The sequence below is a fragment of the Aquarana catesbeiana genome, linkage group LG05 (genome assembly GCF_042186555.1).
Source record: "Aquarana catesbeiana isolate 2022-GZ linkage group LG05, ASM4218655v1, whole genome shotgun sequence".
NCBI lineage: Eukaryota > Metazoa > Chordata > Amphibia > Anura > Ranidae > Aquarana > Aquarana catesbeiana.
The window spans coordinates 180,292,150-180,312,126 of record NC_133328.1 but is presented as its reverse complement, the minus strand read 5'-3'; the positions used below and the strand labels follow the sequence as shown (position 1 = coordinate 180,312,126).

At 43.8% G+C, this 19,977-nt stretch overlaps 1 protein-coding gene across 1 annotated transcript in view; it reads right to left on the bottom strand.

Annotated features, from left to right (window-relative positions):
- Nucleotides 1-1,729: 1,729 nt before the first annotated feature.
- Nucleotides 1,730-19,977, bottom strand: part of LOC141144580 (serine/threonine-protein kinase ULK4-like) — a 580,148-nt gene continuing 561,900 nt past the window's right edge. The window contains exon 9 of the mRNA XM_073630399.1: nucleotides 1,730-2,120. Coding sequence (XP_073486500.1) covers nucleotides 2,060-2,120 — 61 coding nt within the window. The 3' untranslated portion in view covers nucleotides 1,730-2,059. The remainder of the gene's footprint in view (nucleotides 2,121-19,977) is intronic.

Here is a 19,977-nt window from a genome sequence, read left to right as displayed (position 1 = left end):
CATTCTTTGGGAGCGTCTAATTATTGCCTGTGCTGGTCCAGCTCCCCCACCCCTCCGCTCACCTCCCCACATAACCCTTTATACTGCAGCCAGGAGAGGAGCGAAGGTGAATACTATATATCCCTGGTGCCCAACCTGTGGCCCTTTGGCACTTTTTGTGCAGCCCTCAGGGCCCCTGCAGACACTGATCTGTTTTCCCATTGCCCTGTTTTAGCAGAGATTTCTAGCAGTCTCGTGTAATATGTCTCCAGTCTATTATTGTCTCCTGAAGCATGTCCACAGTCTTCAACGGCTCAGTAGCAAGTTCGCAGTCTGACAGTCTAGTGGTGCATATTCAAGGTCTCTGACCATCTCTTATGCCATGTCCACAGTCTCTAACCGGCTCTTGTGCCATGTCTACAGTCTCTAACCGGCTCTTGTGCCATGTCCACAGTCTCTAACTGGCTCTTGTGCCATGTCTGCAGTGTCTGACCAAATCGTATATCATGTCTCAGGTCTCTGATCAACTCTTGTATCATGCCCATAGTCTCTGACTATATCTTGTTGTGTCTGTTGTCTCTGACACCGAATATTCTTTGATTTGTATGTGCTGTTCTTTGGCATTGTCAAGGGCTGCATTTGAGGCCCCTCCATATCAAGAAGGTTAAAAACCACTGTTATAGGTCACTAGAATGACCGCGCTAAATCAGCTGGGGCTGCTAAATGATGAAGAAAGTCCTGCGCTGTCAGAAATACCTATGCTAAGGGGCACTGCTGCAACACCTAAATGGCTGATCCAAACAGACAAAAGTGGTATGAATAAAGTGAGTGGTGATTGCGCTGTGAGAAAATGGGGAAGGGGGAAAGAGGAAGGGGAAGGGGGTAGCTCAAATGTATAGAGAGGTGAGTGAAAAAATTAAGAAATGTATTTAAAAAAATATAAGCATCAGGGCTAGTATCATACTAGCACATGAAAAATATTGTAAATACTGAAACAAAAGAAAAGAAAGTTCTCAGTGCAAAAGGGCTAGTATCATACTATCACATATGTGGTAACTCAGCAAATACTTATTGGTGACTCCAAGTAAATAAATAAATGGTGAACAATCCCACCACCTAGTAGTACAAAGTGCTCAAACAATGATTTACCAGTTCCAAAAAGGCAAAATGAAAAAATTATACAAAATATAACAGTATAATGAAATGTAATAAAGTGCGGTCTCATGGGCACTAAATCCGAATAGACTGAGGAAACAAAATTGCCTAAAACGTATAAAAAGCTATAAAATGAGTGACAAATACAGTGTGGGTACAAAAAAAAAAATATATTGAACCAAATAATAATATATAAATCAAAAAAAGTCCATGTGTATGAGGGCTAGTATCATACTAGCACATAAAGAATATTGTAAATACTGAAACGAAAAAAAAAAAAGAAATCTCATTGCAAAAGGGCTAGTATCATACTAGCACATATGTGGTAACTCAGCAAATTCTTATTAGTGACTCCAAGTAAATAAATGGTGAACAGTCCCACCACCTTGTAGTACAAAGTGCTCAAACAATGAGCCATCAGTTCCAAAAAGGCAAGTCCACAAGCCACAGGAAAGGGAAAAAAAGTCTTCAGTGGGGACACCTCTGTGCTCGCAAGCAGCTCACCTTACTGCTGCAAGACAGCAGCTTGTAATCCAAAAACAAATACCCAGCAGGCAAGGGTCCCATCCAGTAGTTCAGGCGATTTGGGTGGTGGGTGTGCAGGATGGTTTTTGTAAAATGAGTGTGGGCGTCAATCCAACAAATGCCGAGTTCGTATACCTCAAAAGGGTGTCTTCAAACTGTCCCCATTTCCTCAATGCTCGTCACAATGGGATGAATATATGTGGAGTGTTGGAAGAGAGTGCACATAGCGTGATCCCATATATAAATCAGTTTATTAGGTTAAAAACAACATGGTACACTTACATTTAGCAGAAGGCTATAGTAAAAAACATCCACGAGCACCGAGCTTGTATCCTATCGTCAGTCTGTGACAGTTCCCGTGCTCCAATCCTGACGCGTATCGTCACATCACGTGACTTTATCAGAGGATGACAGTGTCCAACATGTCGGCAACCAGCAGCAGTCTCAGGGTTTTTGGAAGTCTACACAAGGAAAAATTTGACAGGTAAATAATATGAATAAATAATGTTAAATGTACATATAATCTTTTGGGTTAATTGTTGCTGCAATGAACAGTCTGGTGACCGGGTCTGCTTAGGATATCATAGAATTACTGCAGTAAAAATCTGACAGGCATTCTAATGCTTCCCCATTCCATACAAAATAATAAAAAATAAAAAAAACTTAAAAGATTTTGACTGGACGCCCCATCGATGACACCAGAGTGTTTCTTCCGTCATAAAAAAGCTTAGCATGCAAATTAAAGTGATACTAAAGTCTTGTTTTTCTTTTTTTTTCTTTAAAATTAACAAACAGGTTATGATTACCTGCTCTGTGCAGTGGTTTTGCACAAAGAAGCCTGGATCCTCCTCTTCTTGGATCCCTCGCCGGCGCTCTTGGCCCCTCCCTCCTGTTGAGTGCCCCCCACAGGAGTCCCACCCACAGGAGCCAGCCAGCCACAGAGGATGCAGGAGCCAGCCAGGCACCCACAGCAGGGAGCCAGCCACCCACAGGATCCAGCTACAGAGGATGCGGGAGCTAGCCAGGCACCCAGCCACAGCAGGGTGCCAGGCACCCAGCCACAGCAGGGTGCCAGCCACCCACCCACAGCAGGGAGTCTGCCAGCCACCCACAAGAGCGAGCCACAGAGGATGCAGGAGCAGCCACAGCTACAGTACCCATAGGTAAGGTAAGAGGAGCGCTACACAGCGCCAATTTTATTTCTACTTTGTGAGAGGTTGGGGCAGGGGTGAGAGTCAGGGCACATGGTGGGGTGGTCCCCTGAGGACCAGTGTCAATGAAGGTGTTTACTGTACACTCTGTTAGAAAGAGGCCCCCTCCAAGTCCCATTAGACTCCTTTGTAGTCTCTCATGGTGCCTGGAGGGGGCTCTTTCTAAGAGAGACTCTCTAATGGACACTGAAAGCGGCACCTCTCTTTGAGAGAGACACCCCTTCAGGTCCCATTATGGTCCTTTGTAGTCTGTAATGGGTTCTGAAGGGGGGTCTTTCTCTAACAGAGACTCTCCAATGGACACTGTTTGAGAGAGACCCCCCTCCAGGTCCCATTAGACTCTGTTGTAGTCTCTAATGGGGCCTGGAGGGGAAACTTTCTAAAGGACTCTCTAATGGACACAGAGAGGGCCTCTATTAGAGAGAGACCCCCCTCCAGGTCCCAGTAAAGCTGCCTGCTTCACTTCCTGTATTTTGGTTATTGTTGAATGTGAAAATGTAGGGGCGGTGGCCTGACAAGGGGCCCTTGCTTTATTTGGTCCAGGGGCCCTGAGTTTTGTCAGTCCGCCCCTGGATGGGGGGGGGGGGCTCTCTTTCTCAGGATTAAAGAGTAAGCCTCTATCTCCTCCAATAGCACTCAGTATGGGCCCTTACACTTTAGATGTATTTATACTATTATTAGCATCCATCTATTATTATTATTATTATTATCTTTTTCCAATCGTCAACATGCTACTGTATATTAACCACTTGCTTACTGGGCACTTAAACCCCCCTCCTGACCAGACCAATTTTTAGCTTTCAGCGCTGTCGCACTTTGAATGACAATTGCGCGATCATGCTACACTGTCTGCAAATGACATTTTTATCATTTTTTTCACACAAATGGAGCTTTCTTTTGGTGGTATTTAATCACACCTGGGGTTTTTATTTGTTGCTAAACAAATAAAAATAGACAAAATTTTTTGAAAAAAAAAAAAATATCTACTATTATTATTATTATTATTATTATTATTATTATTATCTTATTCCAATCGTCAACATGCTACTGTATATTAAAGCCCCAATTTTTAAACCCCCCCTAACGTGCACTGACAGTCTATTGTCCTTTATAGCCTGTGAAGTCCTCCATTCAGGTTCCTATTTACTGCCAGTTTTGGTACAGGGGGCACTAATCCAGTGCTCCAATGGCACCCCAACACCTCCGGTCCCTTACCACCCCCCTGTAATGTCAGCCCTCTTCTCACTCCTGAGTAGTGTGATGGCAGCTCCAAAATCCTTCACCTGCACAGTAGCCGCTGTCAGTGTCTCTACACCCTCACCTTCCCTGTCTGTGTGGGCAGGTGGGGCTCTACCCTGTGAGTCAGTGTGTGCGCATCTATATATGTGAGACAGGGTCTTTAGACTGTAAGCTCTCTCAGGGATAAGCTCAGCTTTAGTACCATGTTACTAAGGGCCCTTTCACACAGGCTTTCCGATCATCTGTCAGTTTTTCAGGCGGACCTGATCAGACACTCCATTCACCCCTGTGGGGTAGCGGATGTCAGTGGTGACATGTTTGCTGGCATCCACTGCTATCTGATCCTGTCTGCCAAATCCAGACAGATGGTTACCCTATTTTCCATCCGTCTGGCGTATCAGATTGGATGAAAACGGACAGACGGTACGTTTTTATCTGATCTCCCCATAGAGGAGAGCGGGACTCTGACAGATCCATCTCTGTACAGTGAGTGGAGACGGACCTGTGATCCGCCTGCTCAGCGGGGATCAATGGAGCAATCCCCCGCTGAGCAAGCTGAGTCCATCAAACAGACAAGCCCATGTGAAAGGAGCCTAAAGGTGCATATGGAATACAGGCAGACAGCTGTCATTAGTGTCTGCAGAAGCCTGACATTGCACTTGTGATCCACTGATCATGGGTGCAATACTTTGCAGGCTCCAAAGTAAGAAAATAATAAATGCACATTGTATTCAAGAGAAGGAGAAATGGACTTTAAAGGCACATCCATAGCAATGAAGTACAAAATAAACTTTTATGTTTAAAATTCACATTGTTGACATGACATGTTAAAAACAAAACATGGGGTTTGGTTTAAACAACGCTCACACCACCTAACACAACCAACTATTACGTAAAAGAAAGACATGAAATGGCGAAAGGTGATTTCATGTCCTATCTCCTTCTCCTCCCCTTCTTTCCTTCCCCTCACCTCCCTTCCTCTCCCTTTTTTCCCTCACCTTTCGCTATTTCATGTCTTTCTTTTGCGCCTTCTTGTATGGACCTGCTCTCCCGTCACGTCCGCCAACATTTAGTTTCAACCCAACTAGAATTCAAACAGCTATACACAGATACATTTTTCCTTTTTGTCCATAAATGATTAATTGAGACAACAAACAATCCAGTATTAGATCCGGACAACCCAAACTATAATTTTTTAGGTCATTATATAACACATATTTGAGAAGTTTTTCACCCTGATACAGGGCAGCAATAGAGATAACCATATGAAAACAAACATAGTATCACCATACCAGAGTCAATCTAGAAATTGTCATATAGTGTATCGTATAGTATATCTCGGCAGGGACCAGCAGGTTAAAGTTTGAATATGTTTTTATCGATTTCCAAAAGGGAAAAAACGAGAGCAAAGGGGGGTACAGAATGAAGAAAAAAAAGGGAGGGGGGGTAGTGGTATATATATACCGCACAACATACCAAACATTGTAAACAGTTGTATAAGTGCTTGAACCAGTTCTTAATAACACAATGCAACATCTATATTACTTTGGTTATAGGTAATAATATATAACTCATGAGCTAACAGTCGAAGGGGGTATAGGAGAAGGAAAAGAAGGGGGTAGGATAGGGGAGAGAGGGGGAGGAGAACTTAGCAGTATATATAAGGTAAATTTCTGATATCAGGTATCTCAAACCTTGGGAAGGTGACGTAGCTCTCAGAATTGGGGACCCGAGTGCATTGGATGGTCTTAGTGGAGGGTAATCAATATTATATAATATGTATCTGTATGAAATCGGGCTTGCTCCCTAAGCAGAAATCCTGTTAAGGAAGGGGGTCAGAGGATGAGTGGTGAAGCCAGATGTACTATAATTTCATGTGCTTGTCCCAAGTATCCCCATCTTTGCCTGCAGCTCCTCCATAAGCATGGTGTCATTTGCGATGTCTATTAATCTACCGATGGAATCCTGTTTTCCAATGCTGCGTTATGCCATGGCGAGCTGCGGATAGAAAGAATCTGAGAAGGCACTTTTTATGGGGGTTAATTGGACCTGGTAGGATGGATAGGAGGGCCCCCTTAGGGGAGGGAACGAGAGAGCTATTATATATATCATTGTATATGTCAGAGAAAATTGAGTACTGTCAGTGATACTTTTTTTTTTATTTGCACTAACATACAATTTTTCAGGACAAGCTTTCGGGGTATGTCCCCTTCTTGAAAGTCCAGGCAGTACTGCTTGGACTTTCAAGAAGGGGACATACCCCAAAACCTTGTCCTGAAAAATTGTATGTTAGTGCAAATAAAAAAAGTATCACGGACAGTACTCAATTTGCTCTGTCACAATTGCACTAATACGGCTACAATCAAATCAAGTATTGTATATGTCAAAAACCTGGTTCCAGAAAGGGCGAACTCGTCGCATTCCCACCACACATGGAGGTAGGAGCCATTTCCTCTGTGACAGCGCCAGAAAACGTCTGAGGTATTGGGATACATTTTGCGTACTGTGACTGGATCCCTGTACCACCGAGATAGAAGTTTGTAGTTCTTCTCTTGTGTAAACCCGGAGATAGATGATTTGTGTGTGAGTGAATGAGGTGTGCCATTGTTATTTCTTTGTAAATTAGAGAGAGGGGGTGTTTGGGGGTCTGAGAGAGACTACACATATCCTCGAAAGGTGTGAGTGGTCTGTGGATCTGTCCAGAGAGATGTAGAGTTTTGCTAAGTTGTGACAGAGACAGCATGGATAACCAGTCAGTCGAGGTGGGGGATTGTGGGTCTTGTTGCGGACGAAATTGTCCTGTGGTGGGGTGGACGAATTGTCGTGCGGTGGGCCACTGTGTTCTCACATAGTAGCCACAGTGTCCCTGTGCGTTGTAGGCTGGGAGCGCCAGGTTATCAAATAGGGGGGATAGTGGAGTAGGGTCTGTGGACAGAGCGTAGGTGGTTTGTTTACCATACCATAGGGAGAGTGCCGCCAGTGTCAAGGGGGAGAGCTAGGTCATTGTAAAGAGGCCCTATAACTAAGCACTGTAAGAGGCCCCTTCACCTCAGGCCTACACTTTACTGTACACTGTCAGGGGCCCCTCCTCTTTAGTCCTATAGGTGAAGGGCCCTTTCACTTAGGCCTGCAGACCGAGGGCCCCTTTACCGTCAGGGGCTAATACACATTAAGTGTACAAGGTAATGGCCCCCTTCTCATATTGCCACTGTGAGCGGCCCATTAACCTCAGGCCTTCAGGGAATGGCCCCCTTTACTGTCAGGGTTCCCTCTTTCTCAGGCATAGAAGTTAAGCCCTCCTCAGCTGACCGGGCACCTGAGCGCAGGAGATTGCTTTGTAGTGTAAGAAAAAAAATGCCATGTGTCACTGACAGTAAAGAGAGGTAAATCCCCAATCTGATCATTTATATTTATATATTCACTATGAAAGAGACCCTGTCATTATCTGTATTCTCTATTAATAATGATAGATATAAGACTAGCTCATAACAAATGATAATAATAGAAGCTATTGATAGATAATAATGGAAGCGAATAATAATAGATTATAATGAGTTATTTATACTATTATTAGTATCCATCTACTATTATCATTATTATTATTATTATTATTATTATTATTATTAGCTTGTTCCAATCGTCAACATGCTACTGTATATTAAAGCCCCAATTTTTAATCCCCCCTCTAACATGCACTGGCAGTCTATTGTCCTTTATGCCCTGTGAAGTCCTCCATTCAGGTTCCTTATTGCTGCCAGTTTTGGTACATGGGGGCACTAATCCAGTGCTCCAATGTCACCCCCAACATCTCTGGTCCCTTACAACCCCCCCTGTAATGATGTCAGTCCTCTTCTCACTCCTAAGTAGTGTGTAGCCGCTGTCAGTGTCTCTACACCCTCACCTTCCCTTACTGTGTGGGCAGGTGGGGCACTACCCTGTGAGTCGGTGTGTGGGCATGTATATATGTGAGACATGGGAGGGGGGGGGATTTACGTGAGACATGGTGGGGGGAGATATATGTGAGACATGGGGAGATTTACTAAAGCTAGAGTGCAAAATCTGATGCAGATCTGCGTAGAACCAATCAGCTTCCAGGTTTTATTGTCAAACCTTAATTGAACAAGCTGAAGTTAGAAGCTGATTGGCTACCATGCACAGCTGCACCTGATTCTGAGTGCACCAGTTTTAGTAAATCTCCCCCAAGGTCTTTAGACTGTAAGCGCGCTCAAGGATAAGCTCAGCTTCGGTACCATGTTACTAAGGGCCCTTTCACACGGGCTTTCCGATCAGGTCTGTCTTTCAGTTTTTCAGGCAGACCTGATCAGACACTCCATTCACCCCTATGGGGCAGCGAATGTCAGCGCTGACATGTCTGCTGACATCCACTGCTATCCGATCTGATCCTGTCTGCCAAATCCAGACATATAGTGACCCTATTTTCCATCTGTCTGGCGGATTGGATTGGATGAAAAATGTATGCCCCCTAGAACACCTGATGGTGCTCCCTGCATGTTGGGCCTCTGTATGTGGCCAGGCTGTGGAAAAGTCTCCTACATGTGGTATCACTATTCTCAGGAGGAGACGGAGAATCTATTTTGGGGGTGTAATTTTTGGTATGTGCATGCTATGTGTTAGAAATATTGTATAAATAGACAACTTTGTGTTAAAAAAAAAAAAAAAAAAATCTTGATTTTGCAAAGAATTGTGGGAAAAAATTACAACTTCAAAAACTCACCATGCCTCTTAGTAAATACCTTGGAATGTCTACTTTTTAAAAAGGGGTCATTTGGGGGATATTTGTACTTTCCTGGCTTGTTAGGGTCTCAAGAAATGAGATAGGCCATCAGTACTTCAGGTATGATCAATTTTTAGAGATTGGCACCATAGACTGTAGACTCTATAACTTTAACACAGACCAAATAATATACACCAATTTGTTTTTGTTTTTTTACCAAAGATATGTAGCATATGTTTTTGCCAAAATTTATGAATAAAAGTTACTAATTTGCTAAATTTTATAACAGAAACAAAGAAAAATGCATTTTTTTACAGAATTTTCGGGCTTTTTTAATTTATAGTGCAAAAAAATTAAAAAAACCAACGGTGATTAAATACCACCAAAAAGCTCTATTTGTGTGAAAAAAGGACAAAAATGTCATATGGGTACAGTGTTGCATGACTGAGTAATTGTCATTCAAAATGTGAGAGCACCAAAAGCTGAAAATTGGTCTGGTTAGGAAGGGGGTTTAAGTGCCCAGTGGTTAATGGGGTTTGTTTGTTTGTTTTTTTTTTTTTTTTTTTAATTATTATTCTTTTTTTTATATTTTATTTTCCATGGTATATGTATATATGTTTTTAAGGTCATATGTGAATGGGATATAATAAGAAATGTATATGATTGAGAAATCATGATTCTATTTCTATTTTTGGAGTAATATGTTTGGGTATTCATGAATCGTATGTGTGAATGTGTCAACTTTCAAATGTTCATTGTATACTTTTTCATATGTGACAATAAAAATTGTTTAACCACTTCCGGACCGCCGAACGCAGATATATACGTCCTCACTTTGAGGATGGATATAGTTGTTCGGCTGGCGGTCCGCTACAAGATGAAAGTGGTCTCTGCGGCGGATTCGCCACAAGATCACTTTTATCGGTGGTGGGAAAGGGGTCCTCACCCCCCCGGAGGCGATCCGGTCCTCTCTGTGGCTGTGCATGGAGACGAGTGAGGGGAAAATGGCCCCCACCCGTCTCCATGACATTGCAGGGCGGAAGTGACGTCAAAACGTCACTGCCGCCCATAGCTCTTAAAGGGACATTTCTTTTAAACAAATAATTAATATATATAATTAATATAATTTTTTAAATAATTGTTTTAAATGACCAATGCATTTTAGTGTAAATATGAGGTCTTTTTGACCCCAGATCTCATATTTAAGAGGTCATGTCTTGCTTTTTTTTCTATTACAAGGGATGTTTACATTCCTTGTAATAGGAATAAAAGTGACACCATTTTTTTTTTTAAAAAAACAGTGTAAATATAAAAGGTAAAATAAATAATAATAATTAAAAAAAAAAAAAAAAGAAACGCGCCCTGTCTCGCCAAGCTCGCGTGCAGAAGCGAACGCATACGTGAATTGTGCCCGCATATGAAAACGGTGTTCAAACCACACATGTGAGGTATCGCCGCGATCGGTAGAGTGAGAGCAATAATTCTAGCCCTCCTCTGTAATTCAAAACAAGCAACCTGTAGAATTTTTGTTAAACGCCGCCTATGGAGATTTTTAAGGGTAAAAGTTTGTTGCCATTCCACAAGCGGGCGCAATATAAAAAAAAATTGGGCTAATTTTACTGTTGTCTTATTTTTTAATTCAAAAAAGTGTATTTTTTTTTTTTTAAAAAGTGCACATGTAAGACCGCTGCGCAAATACGGTGTGACAAAAAGTATTGCAACGACCACCATTTTATTCTCTAGGGTGTTAGAAAAAAATGTATGTTTGGGGGTTCTAAGTAATTTTCTAGTAAACAACACATCTAAAAAAGAGGCCTGGTCCTTAAAGCGGAGCTCCGGCGAAATTTTTTTTTTATAAAAGTCAGCAGCTACAAATACTGCAGCTGCTGACTTTTAAAACATGGACACTTACCTGTCCAGGGTGCCCGCGATGTCGGCACCCGAGGCCGAACCGTCTCTCAGTGCTCGGGTGCTGCCGCCTCCATCTTCGGTAAGGGAATCAGGAAGTGAAGGCTTGCGGCTTCACTTCCTGGTTCCCTACTGCGCATGCGCGAGTCGCGCAGCGCAATACGGATGGTCCCTGCTGTCTCTGGGACCCATGTGTTTCCCAGCAGACAGCGGGGGGGGGGGAACAGGAAGTGGCGTAAATAACCGCAGATTCTGCGGCTATCTATGCCGGAAGTGGGTACAGATACCTGTAATATACAGGTATCTGCACCCCCCTGCGCCCCTGAAAGGTGCCAACTGTGACACCGGAGGGGGGGAGGAATCCGATGAGTGGAAGTTCCACTTTTGGGTGGAACTCCACTTTAAGTGGTTAAAAATGTACCTGGTTGCTTCTCTTTTAAGCAGAAAAGCCTAAAATGATATACTGTCTTCTAGCACCTACCTAGGAGGGTGCCTTATATATATATATATATATATATATATATATATATATATATATATATATAAAATATAATTTTATTTAATTACCGCTTTAACGCAGACTGTATATGTGCAGCGGTGCGATAGTGATCTTTAACCCTGAGCTGCCACACATATGCATACAGCAGGCACCACCTGTTTGTGCTGTGTACACCAGAATAGTCACTTGGCTATCACAGACAGCTCCTGGTCCTGATCTGAAGCAGGTGAGGTGGGCTTTTGATCACATCATTGCGGGAATCACAGTGAGATAGCATGACTGGGAAGCCCATGTAATGCCACTCGCATTATGAATGTTTAAAAGGCCTTCTCATGATGGCTGGAAAGGTTTAAAGTAAAACTTTGGGGTAATACTAACTAAACCTAAACCTGCTCCCACCACCCTTCCAACAACTATAAACTACCCTGTGAAAGGAAGATGCATATACTAATCTATTCTCAGCCCGGTCACTAGCTACAGGGGAGAGGAGAGAGCGATCGGACAATAGCTGAATGTCTGTTTGGTGACGTCACCCATAGCATAGCTCCCAACTGTCCCTGATTTCGAGGGTCCCTCTGTCCCGTTTTCCTCCTCATTTGACCCTAGTTTTGGTCTGATCTATATAGTTGTATATATAAAATGCACTAATTATCTATCAAAAAGTGTTTTATAGTGCTAAACCTTTCATCCAGTTCCTAAATTGCTACATTTCTAGATTCCAAAGGCCAGTATAAAGTAATGGTAGTGGTAAAAAAATGCACTTGTGGGTTTAACCAATTTTTTTTTTTTTTTTTGTACAATTCTCCTTTTAAGGGGGCATGGCAGGTGGTGTGTCCTATGCCTACATACATAGGCTTACTATGGGCCATCCAATGTTGGCGCACCCTCCTCTCCCCTCAAGCCACTGCTAGCTGAGAAAGAAGAGCCAATAGAGGGACCAGACTAGAGCACCCTGAAAATAGGTTAGTATATGAATCTGCCTTTTACAGGGTATAGGTATAGGTGTTGGAGGGGGTGGATGCAGTTTTAAGCTTAGTATTACCCTGGAATTCTACTTTAATAGGACGTTAAAAAGAAAATGACATTTTGGATTGCATAAAAAAGAAGTTCTGTTCTCTTCTCTCACAAGACACCCTCAGGAATGGCAGAGGCTCAGACCCCTTTCACACTGAGGGCGCTTTTCAGGCGTTTTAGCGCTAAAAATAGCGCCTGAAAAGTGCCTTTCAATGCTCCGCAGTGTGAAAGCCTGAGTGCTTTCACACTGGGGCAGTGCGCTTGCAGGACTGAAAAAAAAGTCCTGCAAGCAGCGTCTTTGGAGCAGTGCGGGAGCGGTGTATATACCACTCCTAAACCGCCCCTGCCATTGAAATCAATGGCCAGCTCTGCAAAAGTGCCTGCAAAGCGCTTCGCGGGCACTTTTTAAGCCTTTCCTCGGCTGCTAGCAGAGTTAAAAACCGGTAAAGCGCCATTAAAACTAGCATCGCTTTACCGCTGAGATGGCCGTGCCAACAGTATAAAAGGGGTCTTACTGCAGATTCTTTCTACACCCAATGCAATAGTGGAGAACTTCTTTATACTGTTCAGATGAAGCTGAATACTTTAAGAACCTCGAATGTGACTACAGTGGACACTTTGTTTCTTCGAGATCTTTTTGGAAGCGGTGAGACCCTGTCACCAACATATGCAAGTAAAAGCACCAAAAATCAAGTATTGTAAATGTTTACTTGCAGCATTTATACTTTTCATTAATAACTTTCATTCATTTGCAATGTGCCTCTGAGCACGCTAACATTTTTGACAAATGCAGAGAGTCAATCCCTACCACAGCTCTTCACTCCTTGCAAGGCATGCTTTGGGAGGGTCTAATTATTGCCTGTGCTGGCCCAGCTCCTCCACCCCTCCCCTCACCTCCCCACATAACCCTTTATGTAGCAGCCAGGGGAGGAGCGAAGGGGAATACTATATATCACTGATGCCAAACCTGTGGCCCTTTGGCACTTTTTGTGTAGCCCTCAGGGCCCCTGCGGACACTGATCTCTGTTTTCCCATTGCCCTGTTTTAGCAGAGATTTCTAGCAGTCTCGTGTAATATGTCTCCAGTCTATTATTGTCTCCTGAAGCATGTCCACAGTCTTCAACGGCTCAGTAGCAAGTTCACAGTCTGACAGTCTAGTGCTGCATATTCAAAGTCTCTGACCATCTCTTGTGCCATGTCCACAGTCTCTAACCGGCTCTTGTGCCATGTCCACAGTCTCTAACCGGCTCTTGTGCCATGTCCACAGTCTCTAACCGGCTCTTGTGCCATGTCCACAGTCTCTAACCGGCTCTTGTGCCATGTCCACAGTCTCTAACCGGCTCTTGTGCCATGTCCACAGTCTCTAACCGGCTCTTGTGCCATGTCCACAGTCTCTAACCGGCTCTTGTGCCATGTCCACAGTCTCTAACCGGCTCTTGTGCCATGTCCACAGTCTCTGACCATCTCTTGTGCCATGTCCACAGTCTCTAACCGGCTCTTGTGCCATGTCCACAGTCTCTAACCGGCTCTTGTGCCATGTCCACAGTCTCTAACCGGCTCTTGTGCCATGTCCACAGTCTCTAACCGGCTCTTGTGCCATGTCCACAGTCTCTAACCGGCTCTTGTGCCATGTCCACAGTCTCTAACCGGCTCTTGTGCCATGTCCACAGTCTCTAACCGGCTCTTGTGCCATGTCCACAGTCTCTAACCGGCTCTTGTGCCATGTCCACAGTCTCTAACCGGCTCTTGTGCCATGTCCACAGTCTCTAACCGGCTCTTGTGCCATGTCTGCAGTGTCTGACCAAATCCTATATCATGTCTTAAGTCTTTGATCAACTCCTATATCATGTCTTAAGTCTTTGATCAACTCTTGTATCATGCCCATATCTTGTTTTGTCTGTTGTCTCTGACACAGAATATTCAGAATATTCATTGAATTGTGGAAAAAAATGGGGTGAATGGCGCTACCCTATTAATCCGTATATGTGTAGAGAAAATTGGTAGGTGAATAACCTGCCTCCAGAAAAGGAAGGAGGTACCTATCCTATCGGGGCTAGGTATGTATATGTATATCCGTCAATGATGGATATAAAAGTGTAGTACAACAAAAATCGTGCTTGATCATAAATGCATGTGTGACAAATGAAGATTGTGTAGTGGGTCAAGCAAAACTTGTCCTAGACATAACCATAACAGATATGTGTAAAAAAAGAAAAAAAAAAAAAAATGACTTGTAATGCTCCCCCCCGTTGGGTCCCCACTCACCAAATGTTGTTACCCCTGCAGGGGTAATAGGCATGTGTGATTGTGGATGGACTTCCTCCTCAGCTCTCCCGATGTCCCCTCTGTAGGTCTGTCGGGCTCCTCCATCTCTCTAGCATTGTAGTTTTTGTGTGCTTTCCCACACCTTTGATGGGAAGCCATTGATTTTTATCTATTTTTAATAAATTTACGTTTAGCTACTACACTATGGGAGGCTTTTTTTCCTTCATATGAAGACCCAGCCCGTAGCTACTGAGGAGCGATCTCTGGGCAGGTGCTGGACAGTGTTTTCCTCTATTTCCTTTAGGAACCTAATAGGGGGGCTGCAACCCATCACCATCCTGAGCGCGGAGCATACCACTAATTTGATTCATTGAATTGTATGTGCTGTCCTTTGGCATTGTCAAGGGCTGCATTTGAGGCCCCTCCATATCATGAAGGTTGATAACCACTGCTATATGTCACTAAAATGACAGCGCTAAATCAGCTGGGGCTGCTGACACCATGTCCAACATGTCGGCAACCAGCAGCAGTCTCAGAGTTTTTGGACGTCTACACAAGGAAAAATTTGACCGGTAAATAATATCAATAAATAATGTTAAATGTACATATAATCTTTTGGGTTAATTGTTGCTGCAATGAACAGTCTGGTGACAGGGTCTCCTTAGGATATCATAGAATTACTGCAGTAAAAATCTGACAGGCATTCTAATGCTTCCCCATTCCATACAAAATAATAAAAAATCAAAAAAACTTAAAAGATTTTGACTGGACGACCCATCTATGACACCAGAGTGTTTCTTCCGTCATAAAAAAGCTTAGCATGCAAATTAAAGTGATACTAAAGTCTTGTTTTTTTTTTTTTTTTTTTTCTTTAAAAATAACAAACATATTACACTTACCTGCTCCGTGCAGTGGTTTTGCACAAAGCAGCCCGGATGCTCCTCTTCTTGGATCCCTCGCTGGCGCTCTTGGCCCCTCCCTCCTGTTGAGTGCCCCCCACAGGAGTGCCAGCCACAGAGGATGCAGGAGCCAGCCAGGCACGCACAGCAGGGAGCCAGCCAGCCAGCCACCCACAGGATCCAGCTACAGAGGATGCGGGAGCTAGCCAGGCACCCAGCCACAGCATGGAATCGGCCAGCCACAAGAGCCAGCCACAGAGGATGCAGGAGCAGCCACAGCTACAGTACCCATAGGTAAGGTAAGAGGAGCGCTACACAGCTCAAATTTTATTTCTACTTTTTGAGAAGTTGGGGCAGGGGTGAGAGTCATAGCACAAGGAGGGTGTCCTTTGTGGACCAGAGTCAATGAAGGTGTTTACTGTACACTCTGTTAGAAAGAGGCCCCCTCCAAACCCCATTAGACTCCTTTGCATAGCTCCCAACTGTCCCTGATTTCGAGGGACTGTCCCTGATTTGGAGCAATGTCCCTCTGTCCCTTATTCCTCCTCATTTGTCCCTCATTTTGGTCTGATCTATATAGATGTATATTAAATGCACTTTTTATCTATCAAAAAGTGTTTTCTAAACCTTTCATCTGATTTCTAAATTGCCGCATTTGTAAATTTCAAAAGCCAATATAAAGGAATAGTAGTGGTAAAAAAAAGCACTTGTGGGTTTAATCAATCTTGGTTTTTTTTGTACAATTCTCCTTTAAGGGGGCGTGGCAAGGGGTGTGGCTTATGCCTGCATACTTTTGCTGATAGGTGTCCCTCATTCCCATCTCAAAAAGTTGGAAAGTATGTCCGTTGTAGTCTCTCATGGGGCCTGGAGGGGGCTCTTTCTAACAGAGACTCTCTAATGGGCACTGAAAGGGGCACTTCTGTTTCAGAGAGACCCCCCTTCAGGTCCCATTATAGTCCTTTGTAGTCTGTAACGGGTTCTGAAGGGGGGGTCTCACTCTAATGGAGACTCTCCAATGGACACTGTTAGAGAGAGACCCCCTTCCAGGTCCCATTAGACTCTATTGTAGTCTCTAATGGGGCCTGGAGGGGAAACTTTCTGAAGGACTCTCTAATGGACACAGAGAGGGCCTCTGTTAGAGAGAGACCCCCCTCCAGGTCCCATTAGAGCTGCCTGCTTCACTTCCTGTATTTTGTTTATTGTTGAATGTGAAAATGTAGGGGCGGGTCATGGGCGAGGCCTGACAAGGGGCCCTTGCTTTATTTGGTCTGGGGGCCCTGAGTGTTGTCAGCCCGCCCCTGGATGGGGGGAGGACTCTCTTTCTCAGGATTAAAGAGTAAGCCTCTCTCCCCTCCAGTAGCATTCAGTATGGGCCCTTACACTTTAAACATGAAAAATAGAGGCATTAACATATATGGGGGGGGGGGGGGGTCACAGTATACTTTCAGGGCCCCCCACTTATAAGTGCAGGGTAAATGGTCCTTCTCATAATGACACCTTGAGGGGGCCCCTTAAAAGCAGACCTCCAGGGCAAGGCCCCCTTTACTGCCAGTACTGTCAGGGGTCCCTTTCTCTCTCTCAGGCATAGAAGGTAAGCGCCCCCCATTAGCACTCAGTATGGGGCCCTTCAACTTTAAGTCTGCACAAGATTGGGGGAGGGCTCAATGTGTGTGTGTGTATATGTGTATGTGTGTGTGTGTATATATATAAAAATATAAATAAATATATTAATAATAATATAAAATATAAACACACACACATTGTCCTGATGCACGGCTGCAGAGATCGGGAAATGTCTCATTGCTTGTGATTAGCGCTGTGCAGTGCCGACTTCCTGGCGGGCTCTGCACGTGCGGTTTGTGAACACGCCTGAGCTCATCCTTACTGCTGAGGCTGAATGTGGATGAAACCCACTCCCTCCTTATAACTACGGGGTCTTGTGGAAATTTTAAAAAGCAAATCAGATCTCTATAATTTAAAATAAAAAATCTCTGGTAAGAGGCGTGACTTTATGTGGGGACGGCCTCTGTATGAGTAACTTTTCATGCTGGGTCTGTTGATTCTATACACAGATTAATCACTGGGATATTTAATATTCAATTGAACTGTCATTCGTAGATTTATGTATATGAATCCTCGTGAAGGACTTTTTAAGGATTATTGACTGACATTGCACTTTATATACACGTTTTTTTTCTTACTATTTTATTACTGTTGGATATATATTTGTTGCTATCTTTAGCTCACTTAGAGAAGCGCAGCAAGTCACTTTTAAATCTTTTTCTGAGTCTTGTATTCGGACCTACTGGGCTGCGGCTCTCACAACTGTTCATTTTTTATTTTTCTGATCAATGATTTGATTAATTTTAAATTTTTTTATTTTTTTTTTTATTTTTGCACATTTGTTTCAAGGTGGGATAAGCGCAGGATTTTTGTTAGATAAGATTTAATCAATTGTACTGCTATGTAAATAGCAGAAAACCCAGCGCTGTGCTCTGGTAATTTGTATATAGAAGGTTTAGGTTAGACTTTGTAGAAAGTTTGGATAACACAGGGTGACATGGAATGGTGATAAGGTGACATGATGTGGACATACACAGAGTGCTGGGGGAGGATTATATTGTGATGTGTGCCAGCTTGGGAGAGATGTGTTAGGTGTGAGGAAGGCTACACACTCAGCCGACTCCCCACACACTCCCTGCTCTTCCCATCCTCATTAGCTGATCCCTTGTTATGTCCTGTAAACCAATCCTACGGAGTCCTGATATAAAAGTTTCAGCTCACCTCCCCAGACCTTCCACTGATCATCACCTCCCTCCCTCCTCCCTGTACACAAGCCATGCTCCTCCCACTCTGGGTCTCTTAGCACAGCAATGGAGATGAGGGGAGTGAATGAGACTCTGAGGCTCTGTATACACAGCTGGGCGATACATGTATTATATGAAGTCATGCTGCTGTCCTCACAGCTCTGATCGGAGAATCTGTGGGAGGAGCCGGGAGCCCGGGACACCCTAGCTGTCAAGCAGAATTACACAGGCCACGCTTACTGATCAATTGCAGGACCACAAGCTCAAAGCTGATAGATAGCAGGAATGAGGGGGCGGAGCCTGGTCCAGAGACCGCAATCAGTGCGAGCGCGGCGAGAGGGCGTTACCTTAGTGCGTCACTCGGAAGGGGGAACAGCCTGCGATAGACCACCTAGAGGAGGAGCTCGATTCAGCTGTTCTCCGTCACGCCCACCTTAATGTCTTCCTACAGAATCACAGCTGGACGCTAAGAGGGCGGAGACTATCACTAGAGGATTTAGAGAAAGGGAGAGAGAGAGGGGGCGGGCATTTACTGAAGCCATGTGTCACTAATAGTAAAGAGAGGTAAATCCTCCAATCTGATCATTTATATATTCACCACGAAAGAGACCCTGTCATTATCTGTATTCTCTATTAATAATAATAGATATAAGACTAGCTCATAACAAATGATAATAATAAAAACTATTGATAGATAATGGAAGCAAATAATAATAGATTATAATGATGTATTTATACTATTATTGGCATCCATCTACTATTATTATTATTATCTTATTCCAATCGTCAACATGCTACTGTATATTAACCACTTGCTTACTGGGCACTTAAACCCCCTCCTGACCAGACCAATTTTTAGCTTTCAGCGCTGTCGCACTTTGAATGACAATTGCGCGGTCATGCTACACTGTACTCAGATTACATTTTTATAACTTTTTTTCACACAAATGGAGCTTTCTTTTGGTGGTATTTAATCACAGCTGGGGTTTTTCTGTTTTGCTAAACAAACAAAAATGGGCAAAAAATTTTGAAAAAAAAATAAACATGTTTAATAGTTTTGTTATAAAATTTTGCAAACGGGTAACTTTTCTCCTTCATTGATATTCGCTGATGAGGCTGCACTGATGGGCACTGATAAGATAGCACTGATAGGCACTGGTGGGTGGCACTGATAGATGTCACTGATGGGCACTGGTAGGTGGTACTGATGGGCACTGATGGATGGCACTGTGGGCACTGGTAAATGATATTGATAGGCAGCACTGGTGATGACACACTGTGGTCACTGATAGGTGGCACTGTGGTGCTGGTGGGCACTGGTAGGTGAGGCTAGTGGGCACAGAAGCCTCTCCACGATCGGGACCGATGTCCCTCTCGCAGCCACTGACGATTGTTTTTTTTTTTTTTCTCCTCGCGCTATCAGTGTGAGGAGAAAAAATAGCCGATTACCGGCTCTGTTTAGGTCACATGATCAGCTGTCATTGGCTGACAGCTGATCACCTGGTAAGGGGTCTGGATCGACCCCTTACTCAGATCTGTGATCAAGCAAGTCTCATAGACTCGCTGATCACAGACAACGCCATGCAGGCCACAGAAGCACGGGAGGACATCCATGGACGCCCTTCTGGCAAATTAAGTCAGCGCTGTAGCCGTCTTTTGGCTATAGCTCGGACGGCAAGTAGTTAAAGCTCTAATTTTTAAACCCCCTCTAATGTGCACTGACAGTCTATTGTCCTTTTAT